Source organism: Dendrobium catenatum, unplaced genomic scaffold (genome assembly GCF_001605985.2).
Source record: "Dendrobium catenatum unplaced genomic scaffold, ASM160598v2 fragScaff_scaffold_976, whole genome shotgun sequence".
Lineage (NCBI taxonomy): Eukaryota > Viridiplantae > Streptophyta > Magnoliopsida > Asparagales > Orchidaceae > Dendrobium > Dendrobium catenatum.
The window spans coordinates 1053493-1079355 of record NW_021319438.1 but is presented as its reverse complement, the minus strand read 5'-3'; the positions used below and the strand labels follow the sequence as shown (position 1 = coordinate 1079355).

Below are 25863 nucleotides of genomic sequence, written 5' to 3'. Positions count from 1 at the left end.
ATGTGATGATGAGTAATTGTGTTTTTGACCTCGCCAACCTGTCCCTCAAGTACCTTGCCGCAAACAATGTCCTCACTTTCGCTGCCCTTGCTTCGTTGCCCTCAACTGTGCCTCATCTGATAGCCCCGTCGTCCTCACCATCCTCACTGCTCTCGCCTCTAACGTTCCTGCATCCGTCAACCTGACCTCCAACGTCCACATCCACCTTGCCTTTGTTGCTGTTTGTCGCTCTCACCTTCATGACCCTGTCACCCACGTGGAAGTGAGATATGTTTCTGAAATTCATCCCAACAAAGAAAAGTCATTTCATTGTATTTGATTTACATTCAACCACACAACTTCTTAAATTCAAAATACATTACATTTCTTTCACTTAAAATACATGTATTTTAAATACATCCAGCCATACAACCTCTTAATCTATAGAGGGAGGGAGGGAGACACATTTTTGTAATTTATTCCAATAAAAAAGGTACATTCAAACACACAACTTCTGAAGTTCAAAATACATTGCATTTATTTTACTTTGTGCATTTTAAATTCATCCAATCATACAACCCTTTAAGCTATTGAAAATTATTTTTGTTAATGATTTGTCTTATGAAACTTGGATGTGCGTGCATGTGTGTGAGAGAGAAATTACATTTCTTTTACTTTACATTTATAAAAAAATATGCATTTTAAATACATCCAACTATACACCCCCTTAATCTATTGAAAAGTGTTTTTGTTGTGTTTATTGTTGCTTATTTGTCTTGTAAAACTTGGATGAATCATGCTAAAAGGAATGCGTGTAACATAAGTAACTAAAGATTGTCTAATTGGAGCTTGCTATCAATTTGAAAACAAAAAAAAAAAATGAAATGCATTTTAAACTTCTGAAGTAGGCATGTTAGAAACAAAGTTTGATATTGGTTTTCATACAAAATGACATTTTAATGCTAGTTCTACTGTTTAGCTGAGCAAAATTCTGTTGTGTCAGACTTGTTTTGGGAGTATATTGTGTGATTTCCTTGTCTGCTATGTTTGGAGAAAAGGAAATAGTTCATATCATGGCATTCTCCACCCCTTTTCTTTGCCAAATTAGCATGGCATGGCTATATTAGATGCATTGATCAAAGTAGTACTTTGAATCATGTTGTTTTCATCGCTGATTTATGATATTTGTTTTGGTTAAATGAATTTCTTATAAGAATAATGTGTTAGCATGAAAATGTAAATCATTTATTTTTTGATGGACTTGAAAATGTCTCACATGACTTTGTTATATTTTATTTATTCAAAACTTTAGTGTTGCATCAGACAGTTATCGTTTCATCGGACGCTTATTTGTTTAGATTATAGATTGAAAAGATATTATTGTTTATTTCTAGTATGAAGCCTCAAAATGGTTTTATGTACAAAAATATACTTTTTTACTTTCCAACGGATTATGTTATCAAACCCGCGAAAACAGTAATTTGAAGGACACTTTTATACATGTTTGTTTTTCATAGTTACATTGTGTTTTACCTTGTCCATTTATATTTTACAAAACCTACTAACATGAGATATTGAATGAGATGGAAATAGAATTTCCTTAGGGTTCTTTTATTTTTTTAAAAATTTTGAATAAAGAACAAAACCAACACTTTGTTTTGTTGGTAGCCAAGATGTTAGTTTTGGAGAGTCCAAGCCACCTTACGAAATGGCTGTATTGTAGTGTTTTATAGAGGCTATTAGAGGGGTATTGTTGAAGGCCGTGCAGTGTAATGTCATAGAGAGGGTGTTAGAGCAGTATAATTGATGGACTATGTTAAACCTTGGAACGACTGTGTATCTTTTTTCGCTTCCTTCCCTACATTAATAAAATTAAGATGACTATTGATCTTCTTTTTAAACTGTTATAAATCAATTTCATTATCAAAGCCTTAGCCCTATCTTTTTTGATGAAGATAAATCTCTGCTTCACAGGCTTTTGATTCCCTAATTTCCAATTTCAGTTAATCAGAGATAGCAGTCTCCGTCATTAAGAAGCTCTATTGAAAGCTTTTGGTTGGCCAAAAGTCAAAATTGTTGTATCTTATCAGTTGATTTGAACAACAAAATGAAGATTAGATTGATGATTTCCTTCTTCTTTTGACCTATAAAGATACTACGCTTTTTAGCACTTCAGACAATCATGAATTTTAAAAGAACAATGGTTTGGAGGAATTTTAATTATAAGCCACTCAACTGAGGTTAATGATATGAATATTTTCGGAGCTATAAGTCCCAAATGATTATCATCATCATCATCACAAATGGCTTTATCCCAACTATTTTGGTGAAATTATAAATGCTATATGAAATTTCACTTGAATTTATTAATGACATGTTTAATTTGCAAGTTGGTTGATGTATGGACTATGGTAAAAGTAATTCATGTAGAATATTTTCAGATGTTTGGTAGAATGATAAGTGGGAGAGTTTAGTTTTTATTGAGGCTCCTTAAAGCTTATTAGCAAACTTCTGTACAATGTAAATTATTTTACCCTTTCTTTACCGTATTGGATCTTCAAGAAGCCAAGCACCCTTTTGGTACCTTAGCAGTAACTTCATCCTAATGCAAGTAAAAATTGTATAATGTTTTTTCTAGTTATCTATTTTAAATATTTTTCTGCTCTACAGGTAAAAGGTGGTGATATTCGTGTTTTTGCAAACACATCCCTACTTTTGATTCAGAAGGATTGCTCTTCTGAGATTCGGTTGCATGGCTTCAAAATGTTACAGGTGTTTTTTTTTTGGCTGCAAAAAGTTGGTAATTTCTAGATATTAGTTGACATTGAAATTGGTACATCCTATTGATTGCATGAATGCCAAAACAAAATTAGTATATATCATCAATCTTTTCTTAGTACAAATGTTGGCTCTTTCATTCTTTCCTTACTAAAAGAATTTCCTACAGGAAATATGGTTTTTATACATGCCTCTTGCAACTTAACTTTTACCAGTATGATTCTGACTACATCTATATGAAATTTTAGTTAACTAAAAATTCATATATATTCATGGGTATTCGGAATACATCTATATGAAATTTTAGTCAACTAAACATTCATATGTATTCATGGGGTTATAAGAACCTGCCATATTTTCTTCTCTATTTAGTTACTTTGTTAGTTATAATTAATTTTTTGATTAAAAAGTATGTTGCTAAATGTTCTCATTAAAAGAAGAAATTAAATATATATATATATATATACACACACACACACACGACATGTCACATCCCATTTTGGCCCCCCCCCCTCATAGTCAACTTGAGGTGTAACAGAGACAGACAATCCAATCAGATAAACTTTTCATTAATACCCATTATGAATTACCTTTCTCAGGATCGAGTGTGTAGAAAATTGATTAAATATTCAGAAGCATGTACACTATTCATAAAATAAAATACAAAGATTTACTATATAAACTTCAAATAAAATTGTACATACTCAAAATCTTTAATTTACAGTTTATTTAATCTATCTTTTATCTACTTTCAAAACTATACATACAAAAGGACTATGTATAAGGTGCATATGATCGTCTGCCTTAAGTCTCATTGGCTCTTTTTCCTTATGACGACGACAAGCTTTTACGTAATAGGTCGTCACCTTCCCATCGGCTAACCATTTAATAATGGCCCTTTCCTTTAAGGTTGAATTCCAACATACAAACTTTTTTAGAAGAGAGTCAAGTAGCTCTTTTACGGTCTCTTTTATGAACAGTGCATTAGCCCAACTGTTTATTATTATTTTTTTTCATCCTCAACTTGTATATCATGTTAAATATTATTATTTTTCTTATGTCTGCAGCACTTAGTTCGATTCAGGTGGCATGAATTTAACATCCAAGAAAGAAGCGAGTTTGCTAAAGTTGCTTTTAGCTTAATAATGGAGATGGCTAACCCTCTTGAGGAATGGGCTTTGAAGAGCCAATCAACAAGCCTTGTGGCAGAGGTGTTTACATATTGAATGGTTATCTTTGGCGCTTGTGAGAATATTATTTTGTTGCTCATGGAATGTGCACCTTTATTTCTTGTCTTTTTGCATGTCAGGTGGTTAGAAGAGAAGGTGTAGTTCTTTGGCAAGAGCTGCTGCCATCTTTAGTTTCTTTGTCGAACAAAGGGCCTGTGGAAGTATGATTATGATATTCCTCAACAAGTTTGGCTTTCTTCTGTTGATCATCGCTTAAGCTCCTGATGTAGCAGTGCTTCAATTAATTTCTCTTTATAATCAGGCTGAGTTGGTTTCTATGATACTGAGATGGCTTCCCGAAGATATTACAGTGCATAATGAAGACTTGGAAGGTTTTTCTTAAACTTTTTTGTAATAACATGCTTCGATGTGTTCTTGAGCTTGAAAATTACCACTCTTTGATCATTTGATTTTTACATGATATTTACGGAGCTCTAAGCGCAAATTTGCTGGAGGTAGCACAACTAGTTGCATTATATCGGTATATTACAATTGATTGTTTTTTTTTAATAAAGTATATAGGTATTTTCTCTCAGTATCAACATCTGAAGTTTGTCAATGGTTGTATGGGTATGAATTGCTCAGGTTGGAGTGTATCTAAGAGACTGACAGAATCATGTTAGTAGAAGATAATACATGTTCTGTGCACAGTATAGTCCAACATATTGATGCAGCACAGGAAGTTTTTGAACCAACTAAAAGGAGTCAGATCAACAAGAAGACTGGATACATTACTAGGAGAAGACTATGAATTAAAATATTTATCTGAGATTTCAATAATTTTTTTGTTATAATTTTAATTTTTCATGCTTTATGTATGTGTCTTTATTTCATAAACTTGTAGAGAAAATTTCAAAAATTGATATTTGTTGGAGTTTGAATGTTCAAATCAATAGGAAAATTATTTAATCATGGAATAATTGATTAATTGCATGCAAATAAACAATTTTATTAAAATTTTCATGCATTTATGGCTTGCTAGGAGAGGGAAATAATTCCGTCAATCCAAAACAAGGGGGCTGGCCCCACTCTTTGTCCATCCTTCACTTTCTGTCCTATTTACCATTAGAGTTTTTATTTGAAATATTTATATGTTGATTAGCCGAATGAAGAGGATTATTGCTTTTGAAGAAAAAAATTGGAGTTTTCAAAGAATGTGAAAGCTCGGCGTTCGACCCATGCAAGAGGATATTTGGTGATTTTTCTTAACTTACCTCTTTGGCCATCGGTAGGGTTATCTTATTTTCATGCAATCTTTCAATTTCTTGCTGTAGGATTTTTGGTCTCATCTCCCTCTATTTACTCACAAAGTTCTCTCAAATTTTCTCCTACAAAATCCTAGCCTAACTTCTCCTTGAAGTGGTCGGCCAAGGGCCTCTCCGGCAGGACCTAGTCTTGTTCCATAGGCCCCTCGACTCCCTTAAACCTTTTAGAAAATTGTGAGAAGCTTCAAATCTAATCTAGAGACATTCTCCTATCACCTATAAGAGTTTTCCCAAAATTTTCCTAGACCTAAGCCCCTAGCCTAAAGCCTAAATTCTCACCTAAAGTTGGTCATATTGGGTTGCATAACCTTGTCTTGTTATAAAATCCAAGAAAAATGTCTAAAGGCCACCAAATTTCTTGAAACTTTCTAGATCACATCTAGACGCACCTGCCTAAATTTTCTGTGTTTTGAAGCCCTAGAGGAACCTAGATTCTCTATACAAAAAGCATAAAATCAGTTCTATGATTTTCATGCTTGGGATCCACCTTCGCTTGGCTGACACCCTTATGCAAGAAGAACACTAATGAGGAATGCCATCAAATTTAATCTTTTGCCAGTAGCTAATAGATTTGTAGCCAATCTAAGTTTCTTTCCTTCAGGGAAGTAACGTCCAATTTGACCAGTACCCTAGGCATTGATGGCATAAATAGTCTAACAGTAGCAACATCCACTTGAAAGGAGGATGATAACTTGTGCTTATAAGTTAGCAGGCTTTGGCGAAATATTTGGGTAAATGATAGGAGTCAAGTAGAGGAACATGATTTTTATACCCCACCCAACAATCTCAAAAAAGGATCAGGGATCACAAGTACAGGGGAGATCCCACAGAGAGAGAAACCTTAGAAATGGTAGCAGCCATCGGAGGAGCATCACAATGTGATCATACATGAGTAGTCAATGAAATGACAGGATAGATACTTTGTGAGAGGGAGTCATGAGAGGAAGTGAGGTGGTATGATGTCGGAAGCTTGAAGTAGAGCATAATTGAAAAAGTTTGGCTAGACCGAAAAGCAAGGGTAATAGAGTAGGTGTCAAGGTCAAGCTCCAATGCAAAAAGCTGTGTTGAATAGGCGTTAGCACATTATCACCTAGATGCGCATGATTTCAAGAATGAAAATGGAATGCTGAGCAGCAGGGGTGAGTTTAATGATACAAGCAAGTGAGAACAATGAGAGAGTGTGCTGAGCACCAAGCTTAGAGAGCATGCAGAAGTAGCAAGTCACAAGGATGATTTAATCTATTGTGATAAGAGTTTCTTCATCCATTTGATATCATAAATCTTAGATCCCTTTATTTGAATCCATAAAAGTTTGATAATTTTATTTAGTTACTTTTTACTCCCTTTTAAGGCATACTAGATCTAAAGTTCACATAAAAACACAGGTAATTCTAAACAAATATTAATCTATGTTTAATATTTTGTTAGTTAACTCACATGTAATATAACCTAGCGTTTTTTTTTTTTGAATTTATTATTATTACATATAAACATTTTTGACATCTGGTATCAATATTATTCTGAGTTTATGGCAGGTGATCGTAGACGGGTATTATTACGTGGACTGACAGAATCCTTGTCGGATATTTTACCACTTTTATATTCTGTACGTCTCATCAACTATTTCTTTACCTCTATACTGCTTTGATCTCCTGCCCCTGACCTATTCTGGGGCCAAGCAGATCGCAAAGTCACCATTCTACATGGCCATAGTGGTGTTTTGCTTTATTCTATAATTATTGAAGAGAACTGTGTCAGAATGCTTCGTTTCTTCTTCTGTTTTAGGCTTTATTTAGCACGGCTTTTTTGTTGCTTCTTAAAACAGTTTTTTAGTATAAAAATAAAAAATTTTATACTAGAAAGCTGCTTTAAGAAGCAACAAGAAAGTCATCCCAAACAAAGTTTTAGTTGATGCCAATTGTGCAATTTATTTTTATGATGCAGTTACTTGAAAAGCATTTTGGAGCTGCTTTGAGTGAATATAGCAATCAACAACTAGATGTAGCTAAGAAGCATGTGGCTGCTGTGACAGCAACTCTAAATGCCATAAATGCATATGCAGAATGGGCGCCCTTGGCAGACCTTGCCAAATATCACCTTATTCTTGGGTATGCTATTTTACACTTTTCTATTTAACTTTTGTTAGTTGGGATATAATTTTCTCGTTTTGTTGGACAGATGTGGGCTATTGCTTTCTTCTCCTGAATTTCGCCTCCATTCTTGTGAATTTTTCAAACTCGTGTCCCAGAGGTACATTAGTATTTGGTCTTTCAATATTAATTTGCAAATTGACAAACTTATTTTCTGTGAGCTTCCAATTTTACAGGAAAAGGCCTCACGATGCAACTGCATCTGAATTCGATTCTGCTATGGTTAATATCTTCCAGGTCTTGATGCAAGTTTCTTGCAATTTCTTAAACAAGTACGGGATACAAGCTGCCATTGCTGATGAAAGTGAATTTGAGTTTGCTGAGCGAACATGTGAGAGTATGGTGGCGTTGGGTACTTCACACAGGCAATGCATTGCTTGCGATGAGAATATGACCTCTCAGTTTCTTCAACTGGTGATCACTGAAGATAATTTCTAGATAGCTTGAAATTTGTTCCTGTTTTTTTTTTTCCTTTTTTTTTTTCTTTTCAACAATCAACCTTTGTTTGGGATTATGGCGTTTCTCCAATAAACACAGCTGATTACAACTAACCCCGTGAAAACCCTTTGTAGGAACACATCAGACAATAGTAGTTCTAATATACCATTGAAAAAATCTAATGAAAAAATTAATCAAATACTTGAAGAACATTTATTTTTATGGACTCAGAACTGAAGTTGAAGTCTTCATTGGCTCATTAGCTTGATCATCGGGGAAATTAGACTACACAGTTGAAGATAGGCATTAATCACTTCGAGAAGTCCTCATGATGTGAAACATAATCGGAATTGCACAGAGAAATAATAAGACAACCGAATAAGCAAGTCAGTATAAAGATTAACGAGTTACAATTAATGATTTAATGAAATCTCAATTGCAAAGTTGCTTAGGCAGTGTTAAAAACTCTTTAGGCAAGACAATTTAAAACAATAACAAACATGCGAGTAATGACAAATGCACTTTAACAATAATCCGTGGGTTAATATTTAGAAAAGTCACATTGAGTTTCCCTCTCTCAAGCTTTCTTGCAGTTAAAGGAAAAAAAATATTAGCAATACTGATGTGATCATCACGAGGAAGAGGGAGCTTAAAATACTGTCCACGGGAAAGCTAGTCAGAGTTGGAGGAGTCGGTGGAAGGTGTAAGAGTTGCCACTTGGATGGAAGGTAATATTCGTCGATGGCGGTTGATAGAGAAAATAGTATCTGATCCATGAAATCTTCAATAGTGGCGTCGAACTCTACGTTGACGTCACGGAAAGGCGATCTCAAAACGTCCGCACGTCCTTTGGAATCAAAGATGAATCTATGATCAACATCCGGATCAGCCATGCATAGTTGTCCAAGAGAAAATGCATGGAGGGAGAGGAGGAGGGGGTCGGCCAAGCTAAGGGGAGGAGGAGAAAACTAAAATCTGAAATTATTTTCAGATTTAGTGAATAATTATGGATTAATCTCCTTTGAATTTTGAATTTGAAATAAGTGGAGATTAGGAGGGAAAGTGGGGAGGGGATTGAATTAATTAGATCCTTAATTTATGGGATCTAATTAATTAAAGGGGGAGCTTGGGTGGCCGGCCAAAGAGAGAGGAAGAGAGAGGGGTTGGGTTTTAATGAGGTGGGTGATAGGAAATACTTGAGTTCGCAAGTAACCCTAAGGAATACTTGAGTCCGCAAGCAAACCTGATCACAATTGGAGTGGAAAACAACAGGAAAACTGCTGTTTTCAGCAGTGGACAGCAGCCAATCATAGGGAAAACAGCGAGAAAGCTGAGAGAAACTCAAGTAAAGACTTTGTATTTCACTAGTAGATGAATAAAATCAGCAATGATACAATTGTTCTTCAATTCGAGAGGAAGAACAACTCTCCAAATCTCCGGCAACGCCAAGAGCCCAAAGCAAGAAAACCTAGATCTCAAATTCAAGATTCCAATTCCAGATCATCCCCCTTTCCCTTCTAATCCCCTAATTAACAATAATGGAGAAATACAAAATACATAAACAACCCTTCCATTCAAAAATTTTCCCTCCCACCCTTGCATTAAGCCCACGTGAGCCCCCTTGGATTTCCGCCCTCCTCTGTCCCGTGTTTCTTCCGCCGGGTGTAGACCCGGACCGGTCTAGCCGGCCCTGGACCGTCCCCTCATTGGCTGGCGTAACATTACTCACCTCTCAAAAACTCACATTGTCCTCAAGGTGAAAGGAGGAGAATTGCTCTTTCACTCTTTCAAACGGCTCTCAAGTCGCGTCGAAATCAGGGAGGTCATTTCATTGAATCAACACTTCCTTATTGCCTTCTTGATCTGATCTTACCCCCATAAGCTCCAGGGGTTCTAACATCACTTCCCAATCCTCCGTCATTGTTGCTGGTAACTCGGCGCTAACTGCATGCTCCCCTAGAGCTCTCCTTAGCTGTGACACATGGAACACCGGATGTATGGTAGCGGAGGGGGGTAACTTCAGACGATACGACATTGCTCCAATCTTCCCCAAGATCTCATAGGGACCAAAGTATCTCGGGGCCAGTTTCTCGTTCCTCCTGCTAGCCACTGATTTCTGCCTATAGGGCCTTAGCTTCAAGAACACTTTCTCCCCCACTTCATATTGTATGTCTCTTCTTTGTGTATCCGCTCGCTTCTTTATTATTTGTTGTGCCCTCTCCAGATGTTTCTTTAACTCTTCCAGCACCCGGTCCCTCTCCTCTAAGTACTGTTCGACTGAAGAGACGGGTGTGTTTCCCTTCCCATAATGTACTAAGTGCGAGAGGTCTCTTTCATAGAGCACCTTGAAAGGCATCTGGGACGCCAAATGGTACGAATTGTTATACCAGTACTCCGCCCATGACAACCAATTAACCCACTTTCGTGGTGTTTTAGAAGCAAAACACCTCAAATATGTCTCCAAGCTCCAGTTAACCACTTATGTTCGTCTGTCTGTGGATGGTACATGGTGCTTCTCTTGAGAATTGTGCTCTGCATTCTAAAAAGTTCTCTCCAAAATTGACTGAGGAACACTTTGTCTCTATCCGATACAATCGATTCTGGAATCCCGTGTAATCTAACCACTTCCTTGATAAATGTCGCCGCCACTGATACTGCGGTGTAAGGGTATCGTAGGAGGATAAAATATGCATACTTATTGAGTCGATCCACCACGACTAAAATGACTGTGAACCCTTCTGAGCGGGGTAGGCCGTCGATGAAGTCCATAGACACTTCCTCCCATACTCTGTTTGGAAGTGCTAATGATTGGAGTAATCCTCTTGGTGCCATTGCCATGTACTTATTTCTCTGGCACACGTTACACATTGCCACCATCTCCTCAACATCCTTATACATCCCCTTCCAGTAAAGCTCTGATGCCAACCTCTTATATGTCTTGTGTACTCCTGAATGACCCCCAACTGAACTGCCGTGGAATTCCTGCAATTGGTGAGGAATGTGTACTGATGTTCGTGGCATCACAAACCTTCCCTGGTATAATAGCCTCTCTCCCTCCAGTGGTACCCTGAATGACTGCTACTGTCCTTCTGCAAACTTTCCCCGATCTTCTTCAACTCTTCGTTCTGCATGCTCTCTTCCTTGATGGCCCCGCAATCAACCATCAGGGGTACTGAAACTGTCACCTCCTGATGTTCCCCCAAACACCTAGATAAGGCGTCTGCTACCTTATTCTCCACCCCAGGCCGATACTGGATCTCAAAATCATAGCCTAACAGCTTTGAGAACCATCTCTGATGCTCCTCGGTCACCATACTTTTCTCCAGCAGGTATTTCAGACTCCTCTGATTTGTACGAATAATGAAATGCCGACCTAACATATAAGGGCGCCATTTCTGAATGGCCAAGACTATGGCCATCAACTCTCTCTCATACACTGACTTCAATCTAGCCCTGATCGATAGCACCTGACTGAAATATGTTATAGGCCTGTGATTCTGCATCAACACTGCTCCTAAGCCATATCCCGACGCATCAGTCTCCACTATAAAGATTTGATTGAAATATGGAAGAGCTATCAATGGTACTGTCGTCATAGCTTTCTTCAACCTCTCAAAAGATTGTGTTGCCGCCTCTCCCCATAGAAAGTTGTCTTTCTTCAGTTGCTCAGTCAAGGGTCAGGCGATGATGCTGTATCCCTTCACAAACCTTCGGTAGTAGCCAGTCAATCCTAGGAAACCCCTCAATTCCCTTATGTTCCTAGGCATTGGCCATTTCTGCATTGCCTCGATCTTTGACTGGTCGGCCTCCACTCCCTCTTCAGAGACCACATGCCCCAAATATTCCACCCTGGACTGGGCGAAACTGCACTTCTTTAGGTTAGCCTTCAGCTGATGGGCTTGTAGGATCCTAAGAACCTCCTTCAAGTGCTCCTCCTCCGTTCGACTGTACACCAAAATGTCATTAAAGAAGATTAGCACAAACTTCCTCAGATGCTGACGGAACACTCTATTCATCAAGGACTGAAAAGTAGCCGGAGTGTTAGTGATCCCAAACGGCATCACCAAAAATTCATAGTGCCCCTCATGCGTTCTGAATGCCGCCTTCTGAATGTCCTCCTCCATTCTGATTTGGTGGTAGCCAGACTTCAGGTCCATCTTGGAAAATACTACGGCTCCGTTCAACTCATCTAGTAACTCATCGATCACTGGAATGGGAAATTTATCTGGTACTGTCTCCTTGTTTAGCGCCCTGTAATTCACGCAAAACCTACAGCTCCCATCCTTCTTTTTGATGAGTAAGACAGGACTGAAGAATGGACTCACACTAGGTCTGACAATCCTTGCCTCCAACATCTCCCTGATCAGCTTCTCAATTTCTTCTTCGTGAATCTGAGGGTAGCAGTAAGGTTGAACACTAATCGGTGACACCATGTCCTTCAGAAGAATGGCGTGCTCCTGCGCTCTGGGTGGTGGCTAGCCTTGTGGCGGCTGGAACACCTCTTTGAACTGCTGTACGAGTGGTTGCACTACCAGTGGAATGTCTCCTTCTTTCCTCACAACGACCCTCTCCAAGCTTTGCAGCTCCATTAAGTATCCCCCTCCCACCTCCTGTATGGATCTAATAATGGATTTGAGAGATAGACCTGCCCTAGATAGCCTTGCATCACCCTGGATCATCATCCTCTATCCTTCCACCATCAGTTCCATCCTCAGAGCGTCCCAATTGACTTTGGTCTCTCCCAAAGTCTGAAGCCATTTCATCCCCAGGATGACATCGGTACTCCCCAACTCTAAGGGAAGGTAATCCTCCCTTACTTGGATCCCTTGAATGGACAATACCACTCCCTTGCAAACTCCTCTCCCCATCTCCACCTTCCCCGTGCCCATCATCACTCCATATCCTCCCGTGTCCACTAATTTCACTCCTAACAGATGTACAATCTAGTTAGAGATGAAATTGTGTGTGGCTCCACTGTCGATCAACACCACCACCTACTGATCCCCTATTTCTCCCCTCACATTCATGGTGTGAATCCCACCACAGAGTTTAGAGAAACCTCAGCTACGTCCAGATGTAGCTTCTCTTCTTCTTTCTCCCCTATCCCGCTCTCGCCTCCCTCCTCAGTTTCCTCATCATCACAGACGGTGAGAACCTTAAGAGTTCGGTCCTTACACCTATGCCCTGGCATGTACTTCTCATCGCATCTGAAGCACAACCCCTTAGCCCGCTTATCCTGGATCTCCTTCTCCGTCAGCTTCTTAAAATTCCCTCCATGCCCCCCTCCTGTCCTCTCCTTTGGTGCTTCTCGTGGTCCTCCTTGTGCAGCTCCTTTGGGGGCTAGGAAGGTAGTCGTCATCTTGTAGGATCCCCCAGAGCTACTGCCACGAGCTCCCCTCTCCAGGTGCTTCTGGTCCTGCACTAGCTGTGCCAACTCCATGGACTCCCCCAAATCGCGTGGTCTCATCACCCTGACGGATGCCCTGATCTCCTGTTTAAGCCCCTTCATGAAGTTCCCCTCCAGCACGGTCTCAGAAAGACGATCCAATCTGCTCGTGAGATACTCAAACCTGTCGCGGTAATCGGCTATCGTCCCCTCTTGTGTCAGGGCAAAGAACTGCCCGTAGAAGTCTCCTCCTCTACTGGTTAGAAAACACTCTAACAGACAATCCTTGAACTCCCTCCAGCTTCGAATGGGCCTCCTCATGTCCTGCAATTGGTACCACGCTAATGCTTTCCCTTCCAAACATAATCCTGCAGCTGTCAGTTTCTCATCCTCTGTCAACCCATTGACCGCAAAGTACCGCTCCACCTTGTAGATCCAGCCATGTACGTCCTCGCCCTCAAAGATGGGCATCTTCAATTTCCTCACCCTCGGATCTCCCCCGTTTCCCCTAACCCCTCCATATCCTCCCATTCCCGAGGGGGAAAAGCTCCCTAGTGGTCACGATCTTCCCTCCGTTGATCGTACTTCTGCCCTTCCTCATACTCTTCCCTCCTGCTCAGCACCTCGATGGTAGAACTCATCCCTTCTCCCAAAAAATTCAGCACCCCTTCTCTCATTGCCCATGCTCATCTCTTTCCTAGAAAGCAGTTCTAGCGGAGGCATTTCGTCATTCCATCAAGGATCTCCATTTTGGTAGTCTCCCTCCCCCTCAATGGGTTCGGGTTCCCGCATCTCCCATTGTCGCCGGTGGCTTCCCTTGCTTTCGATGTCGTCGGATTGGGTTTGCCCTCTAACATCTTCTTCATCATTTCTTCTAATGCAGTGAAAAATCATCCATCTTTTTATGGATGGATGCAAATTGAATTTGAAATTCAGCGGTTCTTTCTTCCAAATCGGTCTTCAGTTGGCTGATTTCACCCTCCAGAACTTCTACTTTCCTTTCGGCCATCTTCTCTCCCGAGGTTGCCAAGAAGTTCTCTTGCGGAAGAAGGTTCCTTGCTGAAATTTCTGAATTTCAGCCGCCGATGGTCCCAAGACAACGCTCTGATACCAATTTGCTAGGAAATACTTGAGTTCGCTAGTAACCCTCAGGAATACTTGAGTCCGCAAGCAAACCCCGATCACAATCGGAGTGGAAACATCAGTGGACAGCAGCCAATCACAGGGAAAACAGCGAGAAATAGCGAGAAAGCTGAGAGAAACTCAAGTAAAGACTTGTATTTCACTAGTAGATGAATAAAATCAGCAAAGATACAATTGTTCTTCAATTCAAGAGGAAGAACAACTCACCAAATCTCCGGCAACGCCAAGAGCCCAAAGCAAGAAAACCTAGATCTCAAATTCAAGATTGCAATTTCAGATCATCTCCCTTTCCCTCCTAATCCCCTAATTAACAATAATGGAGAAATACAAAATACCTAAACAATCCTTTCATTCAATTTTTCCCTCCCACACTTGCATTAAACCCACGTGGCCCTCCTTGGACTTCCGCCCCCCTCTCTCCCGTGTTTCTTCCGCCGAGTGTAGACCCGGACCGATCCAGGCTGGTGGGAGGGGAGGGGGTTTGGTTTACCGTTGGTTTTGGGAAGGTGGGTGGGAGAGAAAGCTCTCGGTTTGGGAGTAAAGGGGCGAAACAAGGTGGCGGGTTGGAGGAGGAATAGGGGATCAGCTCCCGGCTCCTATAGGCGGCTGGTGGGTGATGCTTGGCCCTCATCTAGGGTTCTACACTCTCTCTAGAACTCACAAAGAGATCATGAGCAAAAGCTGAATTTTTCATATCAATAATCATCATCCCAAATACAATAGAAATGACCTATATATAGGTCTCACCAAAAAACAAGAAACAAAGACTAAAATGCCCTCAGGGCTACAACATCAAATGACCACCCATAAGGGTAAAACAATAAAAACTGAAAATAAAAATAAACTATTACATAAAATGACTCAAAAATATAAGCTCCTGATCATAGCAGTCGATCTCCGGTGTCTCCTCTGATAAACATGCCGAAATCTCCTGCTGATGTCCTCATCACCTCATGTTTGATATACTACATCATTCTGTTGGGGCATGAAACTGTCATTTGAAAAATACGTGCAGTGATTTCTTGATGAATCTTGAAAAATGATATAATGGCTCAACATTAAATATTATGTATCATTGGAAGCCAAAAATATCTCCTTCCGATCGAATCTTGCATCTGTTGATGCCAATGGTAGAATGGGTTGGCAATGATAAATTAAAAACACAATAATTTGCACTACAACAAGTGGTAGAGTTTTTGAGGATGCCTCAACCAAGTAACATAGTTGCGGCAACTTTAAAAATTGGACCAATACTAATATTATGAGGCAATTCATTTACAGGCCCATTAATCTTATTTGTCTAAGATGGTAACAAATTTTTATAGCTTTCAGAGAAAAAACAAATAAGTGGTGCGTAGAAAAGTAGATCATGGTTTCAAAAAATTAGCGCCCATCTTTTTTGAAAGGGTTTGTTTTGAGTTAGATTTTTAAAAAACTTATTAGTTTGTGAGGAAGACACTATTCAAAGATTTCTTTCTCATTTTATGAGGACTTTATGATATGGTTTCATGTTTTCCATAGACAAGAATTCTATGGTTAATTATCCCTCCCAATTATAAAAGAGAAATTTTAATTAAAGTTAGTAGATGTTAAGAGATTTGTATATCATAGCAATAATTGTTTAGGATAGAGAAAATTTATTGGCTTTTGCTTAAAACTTATGTTGGGGGAATGATGATGAACCCAATCAAGAACTAATGTTTCCATTGTACCGAGTTGCTATGGACCATAGTTTTTTTAGTCAACAGAGATAATCAACCCAACTTGACCAATCTTTATTGACAACTATTAGTTGTATTGTTCAAAGTGACCTTGTGGATCTAGGAAGTGTTTGTTGACATTAGCTAAAACCATAAAAAAATGGAAACTAAAAACAGTGTGGCTGGGGATATGGAGAGATATGGGTATTATAGTGAGAACGTATGCCTGTTCTTCTACTCAGCTTCTTCCACGATACGCATGACTAAAAGATATCGGGTTTTTAACTGGTAACCTTAGAAATGATGGTGACGTAGCTATACAGTTGCTGCAGTTATGCTGTCTAAAAGCCTAATAGTATTCTATCTGCTATCGATAGTCAATGATCCCTCAAAAAGAGAAAAAGGAAAGAAATTTCAATCACCTATCCTCTGTTAAAAAGAAGAAAATATTAATCTATATAGCCACTTTGTGCCTTAGGTTCTACTTTTATTTGTTTTCCGATGTCTTTCATAGCTAGCATGTTTAGATAACTGACCCTTGAAACAAGGAAATCACTCTGCAGATTGCAGAATGCAAACATCATTAACTGTACATTATGGATGGCAGGGAATGGTTTGAAGATTATTGTAACAGTGCTTTTTATCCTGCCGTATGAGGCTCCCTTTTTGACATGATTCTTGGACATTCTTGCTTTCACTCATTTTTGACTTGAAGGAGCATCTTGTTAAGCGTATTTCTGTTGTTGGTAACAGCATACTTATTATTTTGTAGCTCATTTTTCCTAGAATTATCCTTTTTCAACATTCTTAGACATAGCAAGTTTGATTTAGATTTCACTCTTGAGGTTTTATTTTCACGGTCTGTTGGTTCTGAGCCAATTGGCATGGGCATAGGGTGGTGATTGAATGCTTGAGTTTAGGGCTGTCACAAGTTGACACGACCCCAAACCCGAAACGACCCGACTCCACCCGAAAAAATTCGGGTTTGGGTCAACCTGTTTGTGAAACGGGTTGGGTTGACCCGGCTAACCTGGATCCCACTTGATGACTCGACCTAGCTCAGTTGACTGTCAACCTAGCCTGCTTGATAACTCGACCTAGCCCGCGCTGCCACATGCCTGCCAGCCCACTGCTAGAGGCCCCTGCCGCCTGCCCTTTCTCCGGAGAGCTCCTGCCTCCTGCCTCGCGGGCACTTGCGGCCTTCCAGGTTGAGCCCCGCCTCCGCTAGTCCGCCTCACTTGCAGCATGCCGGCCTCACTCCTAATCCGTGTGATGACTCGACCTCGCCCAGTCCCTACGCGTCGGCTGACCCGAGCAACTCATCGACTGCGCCCACGGAAGGAAGGCATAAGTTTGGGCGGTTCTGGGTTGGAAATCCTCATGTTTGGGTCAACCTGTTTACACCTGGGTCAACTCAGGTTGGACCCAAACCGATCCGTTGACCCAACTTGACACCCTTGAGTCCATCTTCCACCAAAATGTATGGATGCAATTAACCCTGCTCTTTTTTAAATTTACAAACAGAAAACAAGTTAAGTATTGTGCTTTGGGAAGTAGCTAATACCTGTGTTATTGATGCAGTTATAGAAGCTTTTATTCATAAGTCTGTCATTGATTTCCACATCTATCGGGAGGAATAAATTTTCAAACAAAATCTATATTTTTTTTATTACTGTTTTGCTTCTCTTTTTTATACTAAAAAACTGATGATGTTGACTAAATGCTAAACGATATTAATTTATACTCTCCAGATGATGGGCTATTTTCAACATTACAAGTTCGGTCTCCATTTCCAATCTTTAGTTTTCTGGCTGGTCTGTATACTTACCTCTGTGATATTGTCCTTTGAGCATCATTTTCATAAGTATTTGTCTTTCAAGATAATTTTTTACCTGTAACAGACATTGATGAAAGATTCTGTGTCCAAAGGAAGGCATGTTGTACCAGCCAACGACCCTAATATTGCTGTTGATAATTTGGGTTTGGTCTCTACTCAGGCAGATAAGGAGAAAAAAAGGTTGCCAAATTTTGTTAATGATGACGCCTGTGCTGTTCTTTTGGATGTGTCTCTCCAACGATTGATTAAGAAAAGTAATGAATCTTGCTATGCATCAAATGATGTTCTAGAACTATGGAGTGATGATTTTGATGGAAGTGATTTCAGCCAATATCGTTCTAGATTGGTATGTGCTCTCAATCTTCTCAATGTTTTCATTGTGAATTACTTTTTTTGCCACTTTCTATTATCTCCTTCAAACTCATTGACCTACAATAGAGCTGTTGTCTCATTCTCTTATGTGAAATTTAAAAAATTCTTCTAGGGGAGGTGCAATTGCATCTAATCTCTGCATCATGTTGTAGATATAATTAATATTTATTCCTTATCTATCTTTGTTATTAATAATTTGCCACATTGGTTTTAATATTTTTAATGTTGACATCTAAATTTTGTCCATGAATTTTCATACATTTTGAAAAGGCAAAAGTTTACAGTTTATTGTAACCTGAAACTAGAGCAGAATGCTGGTAGATTGCTTAGGTATTGGTGAACTTGCCCTAATTGCGAGATTGTGTTCATGTGATTGAATCATGGAAACAACTTCTCTCTAATTGGCAAGATTGCATTTCTTAACCTTCTCCATATTATATGGTGATGTGAGCGGTGAGCCTAGTTACCTGGCACTCATTTAGTTTGTTGGAAGCTAGTTGGGTTGAGAACTATTGTTTGCATTGCTGGTAAAAGTCAATTATCAAAGAAAGAAGTTGAAGGATAACATTAAGCTTACATGCTTTGTTTCCATCGCATTTAGAACAACGAAATTACTCATGAAAGACCTATCGCAATCAATTTGAGCAAAAATTATCGAAAACAACGGACCATGAGTACGACGATACGTGTAGTTCCCAGAATGACCTCCATTCGTAAAATGGACAGCGTCATCGCATCTGGACCGTTGCAATTATTAGAAAGGAAAACCATATTGGTAGGTCCATACGAGAAATAATGACGAAAAAATATGTTCGCGCATCAGAGACTAAACAATATTCTATATGCATGAGTGATGAAAATTTAGCTAGCGAGTCAATAAGAATTTAAAAGTAATGTTTACTTATTATTCTTATAAAAATTTTAAATTTTAATGTACAATTTTAAAATTAAGACTTAAAGGTTTATTTTAAAATTTATATTTTGAAATAATAAATAAATTAATAAAATAATATTAAAAAATAAAAAATGCAATCTGGCGGTGCACCTTGCAACTCTCTTTTGTGTCCCTTTTTTATTTTACTTTTGTTTGAAAGAAAAAAAGGAAAAGGAAATAATACATAAGCCCATACCTATCCTAAAAATCCTTACATAACTTTCTTATCACTCACCATTCAAAACTCCTAACAACTGCCAATGCCAATGCCCAGGACCTCCTTATGCATCATGGTCTGATGGCCGACAGCCCCTAGCCAACCCCCTCACCTCTTTTTCGCATATGTTGAACACTGCCCTAGCCACCGGTCAACACAGCCTGTTGTTGACCGATGTTGTTTCCCTTACCCTCTCAGTCACCTTGCCCGACCACACCTGCAGCTGTCACATTGTTGGCCGACCGCCTCTATGCTCACGCTGCTTCCCCTTCTTTTTATTCCTCTCTCTCTCTCTCTCTCTCTCTCCCCCTTCTACTTCTCGAATCCTCCTCTCTTTCTTCTACCCCTCCCACCTTATCTCACCTTCTTCCCTTACGTTATCTTTTTAAACAGAGAGAGAAAGATCCTTTTCTTCTTCCTTCTCCCATCAATCTCCCTTTACCTCCCTTTCTCACTCTTCTCTCCCTCTCTCTCTTTATAAAGAGAGAGAAACTATCTCTCTCGATCCCCTTCTCCCTTTCTCTTCTCTGTCTCACTTTCTCTTTCTAAATGGCAAGCTTGGAAGAACTGCCTCTCTCTTTCTCTCTCTATTTAGAGAGAGAAAGACCTTTCTCACTGCCACCTTTCCCTCATCAACCCACTCAACTGCTTCAACTTTTTCACGTATATACTTATTTCACGTTGTCTCTACGTGTAGCCACTCAGCAACCTAAGCATCCTCATCGCTACAACACTTAATTTTATGCTTCTTTTTTAATAGCCAACATTCAATTAAAGCATTGCAGGTTTTACCATCATATTTTCAAAATTTTCTCTTAAGTTTGAGGCATACTTTCCTATCATATAAAAAGCTCGATGCATTCCTCCACTTTAGCTATCAAAGTTGAATTTTATTGATAATATCCTCATCTATTTCATTATCGCTTTGAACAATATAATCAAGATATTTAAAATGCGTGCTCTTTTTAATGACTTTATCACCCAATGTCACACTCCCATCACATGATCTATTACCGCTAAAATTATACTCCATTTATTCGTTTTTAGATCTACTCGAATGAAATCCTTTAGACTCTAAGGTTGACTTCCATAACTCAAGTTTTTGATCAACTTTCTCTCAGTTTTATCAACAAGATTAATATCATTATCCAAAAGCATACACCAAGGTATGGCTTAAAGCTAATCAATTGTTGTAACCTAACTAAAATAGAAAAATACTCGGGACCACCTTGTGTTTGAACACAAGTAATAGCTTTTACATACATATTGATGTGAAACATAAAAGGAATTGCAGTAATTTAATAAAAATTTGTTAAGCTTGTTAATTTTAAAATTAATGTTTTACAAGATTAGATTCTAGGATTTCTTAGTTGTTGTTGTGCTTTGGCATGCAGTTACAAACTATATTAGAAGGGCTATTTAAAATAACAACAAAATTATAGTAAAGCTTGATGCATAAATAACCGAAATCCATCGGTTAACAAATAGAATTTTCACCTCGAGTTTCCCTCACTGTCACTCTTGAGGGTTGTTTTAGCAGAAGAGTATTTTCAACAAACTTATGACGCCACTAAAAGACAGAGGATACCTGCAGTATTGCCCAACAAAAACTTAGCCGGAGGGGAAGAAGTCGATGGAGGTTGAAGAACTTGCCACTGCTCGGAGGTTTGATGCTCATCGATGGCTGTCGTCAAAGTGAAGAGAATCCGGTCGACGTAGTCGTCAACGGTGTGGTCAATCTCCAAGTTGAGGTTGAAGAAGGGTGAACTCAACACATCTACTCTTACTTGATGATCTTATACAAATCTATTCTCTTTTAGGATCGGCCATTCATGGGGAATAAGCCGGGGTTGTGTAATTTCTCCCTTGGGTCGTATGAAATAAGGGAGAAACGAAGAAGAGGAGGAGAGAGAGGTTGGAGTGGTCGGCCAAGGCTAGCAGAAGAGGCTTCTTTAGTTTCAGCTTTTTGTTTATGTGGGTGGAGGGGCAATAAATTAAAATATGAATTTTAATTTCAGATTTTATAAGAGAAAGGAGGGAATAAATTTTGAAATTCGAATATCCTTTAATGGGGGAAAAAGTGCGGCGGTCCACCTTGAATAAAGAGTGTTGATTGATAGCTTTTGTATATTAACTCCTTTCTTTTCATGAATTTTGTATTGCACTTCTTTTGAAACTTTATCATATGCTTTTTGTAAATCAATAAATATCATATGTCTATCCACCTTACTCTCTCAGTCTCTCTATACTTCTCTATACTTCTCTATTGAAACTCTCAATAAATGCATAGCTTCCGTAGTATTGCGTCACAACCTATGTTCAATTACTCTTTGTCGTAATTTTAATGTATGCCTTATTAACTTAATTTCTCTATAATTGGCACACTCTCATGCATCACCTTTTTATAAAAATAGGAACCAACATGCCACTTCTTCACTCATTTGACATCTTTTTAGACTTCAAAATAATATTAAAAATTTTAGTAAGCAAAAAAGTTCTTTGATCTTTTAAGTATTTCCACGCATATATTGGAATATCATTAGATCCTTGCATTAATTGTTGATTGGGGGAATTAAATCTGAATTAATTTCAGATTTGCGGGAATTGGGAAACTTCCTAAAATATGAAATATTAATTAGGAAATAATTTGAAATTCGAATTAGAATACTTTCCAAATCAATAGTTGGCTAATTTAGGAAAGTAATGAATGTAGGGGAACAAGGGGGATGACGGCTAGGGCTCGGGGAAAAGGGCTTAGGTCAGTGGCTAGGGGTGGAGGAGGAGGGAAAGGAGGCTTGGCCGGTGGCTTTTGGGTGGGGTTTGGCCGGCGGTAGTGGGGGATTAGGTCGGCGGGTTGGGTGGAGGGGAATAGTGGTCGGTGGTGTGGGAGGAGGAGCGGAAGGAGGCTTGGCCGGCGGTTTGGGTGGGGTTTGCCAGCGGTAGGTGAGAAGAAAGGGTGGGGAAGAAGGAAGGGGAAGGGGAAACCGAGAGCTCGAACTCTTCTGGTGGCTGTCGGGCATTGCTTTGACCTCTCTATGGTTCTCTCTTCTCACAGGAGCTCATAAAGAAACGAATAACAATAGCTGAAATTGCATTCATCAATCATCATCCCTAATACAAAAGTTAGGGCCTTCATATATAGGCCTAAAGGAAAAAAAGACACAAAAATGAAAGTTTCCTCTGGGCTACAACATGAACTAACCCCTCTTAGGGGTACAATGGTAAATCAGAACATAAACAAAAAATAAAATACATAAATCCATCACAAATAAAGACTCTTAATCGTAGCCGTCGATCTACGATGTCTCCTTTGATAGATGTGCCAGAATATCCTGTTGGTGTCCTCATCACATATCCTTAATGAATTTAAAGTATATTAACTCCTTTTCATGAATTTTGTAGTGCACTTCTCTTGAAACTTTATCATATGCTTTTTGTAAATCAATAAATATCATATGTTGATCCACCTTACTCTCAGTCTCTCTATACTTCTCTATTGAAACTCTCAATAAATGCATAGCTTTCGTAGTATTGCGTCACAAGCTATGTTCAATTACTCTTTGTCGTAATTTTAATCTATGCCTTATTAACTTAATTTCTCTATAATTGGCACACTCTCATGCATCACCTTTTTATAAAAATAGGAACCAACATGCCACTTCTTCACTCATTTGACATCTTTTTAGACTTCAAAATAATATTAAAAAATTTAGTAAGCAAAAAAGTTCTTTGATCTTTTAAGTATTTCCACGCATATATTGGAATATCATTAGGTTCTACGATTTTTCTGCACTTTATTTTTAAAGGCGTCTCCAAATTCAATTTTACTAATGTGATGATAAAAATAAAGTTTCTATTTTATTTAGAGTGTTAAGGTCATAAAATCAACCACATTCTCACAATTTGCATTGAAAATTTTATTAGAATATTTCATCTACCTATGTCGAATATCCTCTTCTAAGAAAAATATTTTTTAATCTCTGTCCTTAATGCACTTCATTTGAACTAAATTATATATATATATATATAATGGTTTTTGTGTCACTCACTTGCTACTTTGTCTTCGCACGCGTAGATATTAGTCAAGTCATAAACTGCCTTAACGTTCGTTGGTGATGTGTTTGGCGAGACGCGTGGAACCCCCACATGCTTTTCTTAGCATGGTAGGAGGAAGCTCGTTGGTGACATTTGTGAAACTGTGAGCGAAACTTATTATTGATGTATTTGACACGATGCATAGAGCCCTATACACACTTATTTAGCTTGGAGGGAGGAAGATCTTTAGGCGACGTTCGCAACGTTACGGGTGAACCCCTTCAATGACACAATCGATACGATGAGTGTAGTACTGTATATTTTTCTTAGCGTGGCAGGAGGAATCTCCTCAGCAACATGTGTGGTGCTATTGGATAATTTACATGTTAAATTTGTCGTGTAGATACAACATACGCGCTTTCTTTGCATTGTGGGATTTTTGAGAATTATGGCTTTGATGTCATAGGAAATCGAGTTTATACGCCTTTCTTGGCGTGGTGGGTAGGCCCAGAGTGTCACGACCCAGCCCGGCCTGATTAGCCTGAAAATAACGGGGCGGGAACAGTCGGTCGTACGGAAAACACGTGTAAACCATAATCAATTTCATTTAAACCTTTATAACATAACATAAACATCATCCATTAATATTAAAGAGCCAATAAAAACATCAAATTAAAGTATTCCAAGTTTGTTTTTTCTCTCACAAAAACAAAACATAAACTGCAACACAATTACATAAATTCCAATAAACTGTTCAGACACAGGTACAAACCACTGAACTCAAACTCAACAGAAAACATAAAAACCTTTCTTCTTGAGGTCCTCTACGGCGGTAGGTATACTGTCGTCTCGTAGCCATCACTTCTTAATAATTTCTCCTGAAAAATATTTCAATAATAGGATGAGCTAATGCTCAGCAGGTGAAAAATATTTATCTTAAATTCATGAAATATTTTTTTTCTCTTTCTTAAACATGTCATTAAGCATCAAAATGAAACAATAATGGATCATAATAAATATTTATAGGTATGATTTCATAAAATATTTCATAATCATTGTTTAAAATATTTCCTTAAATCCTTCTTTTTTTTCCATAAACTTTCCTTTTTCTTAAATCCTTTCATTAAATGCATAAATTTCATAATCATAATATGATAAACACCCATCTCGAAAATATCAGAGTTTTGTACTGATCAGGTACACTGTCATTTAGCCATTTCTTTTATCATTTGGCTCCGAAGAACCCCATTACCATTTGGCTTTTGCAAACCCCGTTACAATTGGCTCCGTAGAACCTCATTGTCATTTTGGCACTTCTGGATTAACATACACATGCACTTTATAATACTTATATTCATTAAGGGATTAAAAACTATTCAATACATCGTATGATCTTCAATGTTTTTCGGGTAAAGAAAACTTTGTATCTTTTATGCCTTAAATTTGTTTAATTAACTTGAACATTTTAAGTAACATGTCATACATATAAACGAGAATTGAAAAGCTAGAACAATAATTAAAAATTCATGAAGATTAACTTGTAACCTTTGAAAGTGCAATATTACATAATTAAATTTCATAAACTCAATTTAAATATAATCACCTACTTTGCAAATAGCGAACAACCACCACAACATTGCACGACGTTGTTTAACCACTTGTCGTCTCCTTAATTCACACCTAAAGATAATTATAACTAAACTAAGCTATGTCACAATTATTTTCAAAAATTAAAATAATTAATTTTCTATTTTCGAAATTATTTAAAATCCAATTTTTTGGAAACCCTAAATCTTCAATTTCGCTCAAATCTTTACTTAAAATTATTCCTAAACATAATTTAATAATTATCTTATAAATTTTTGGATTTAATTAATTAAGAAATTAAGAAAAATAAAATTTCTTATAAAAACTTGAAATTGCTCTTTAGAAACGTTCTTAAGATCCATAAAAATCATTTTTATAAAAGTTTCATAAGGAAATTCAACTTTTAGGTAAAGCTCTAAATTTTGATTTCCAAAAATTCTCAAGGAAACCTCATTTCTATCATTAAAACATTCCCCTAAATTCTTTCTATTGATTTCGTAAAGAGAAATTTGGAAGAAAACGAAATTTTGAAAAAACCCTAGAAATTTCTTTTCCAGATGATTTGAGATTGAGAGGGATTTGATTTAAAACAATCGTGCCTTTAGATTCCCCTCGTCGTCCTCTTCGATTTGCACTAAATTCTTCACCGAAAAATCGCCGTTGGAGAGCCCGTCGCCGAGCCCTAGCCCGTCGCCGAGCCCGCTCCCTCTCTCGGTTTGGCTGTTCGTGCGAATGAAAAGAGAGGGGGGAAGGGTTCAATTTAGTATAGTAGAGAGAAAGGGAGTTGCCAATTGACCTTTTTGCTCTCACTTA

General features: G+C 38.3%; 1 protein-coding gene across 1 annotated transcript in view; it reads left to right on the top strand.

Moving 5' to 3' along the window:
- The window catches only part of LOC110101614 (protein HASTY 1), a 45745-nt gene that overhangs the window by 640 nt on the left and 19242 nt on the right, over positions 1-25863 (top strand). Inside the window, exons 2-11 of the mRNA XM_020829580.2 lie at positions 2650-2751; positions 3825-3968; positions 4067-4147; positions 4249-4318; positions 6787-6857; positions 7196-7359; positions 7430-7501; positions 7578-7815; positions 17820-17882; positions 17970-18251. Of these exons, the coding sequence (XP_020685239.1) occupies positions 2650-2751; positions 3825-3968; positions 4067-4147; positions 4249-4318; positions 6787-6857; positions 7196-7359; positions 7430-7501; positions 7578-7815; positions 17820-17882; positions 17970-18251 (1287 nt within the window). The remainder of the gene's footprint in view (positions 1-2649; positions 2752-3824; positions 3969-4066; positions 4148-4248; positions 4319-6786; positions 6858-7195; positions 7360-7429; positions 7502-7577; positions 7816-17819; positions 17883-17969; positions 18252-25863) is intronic.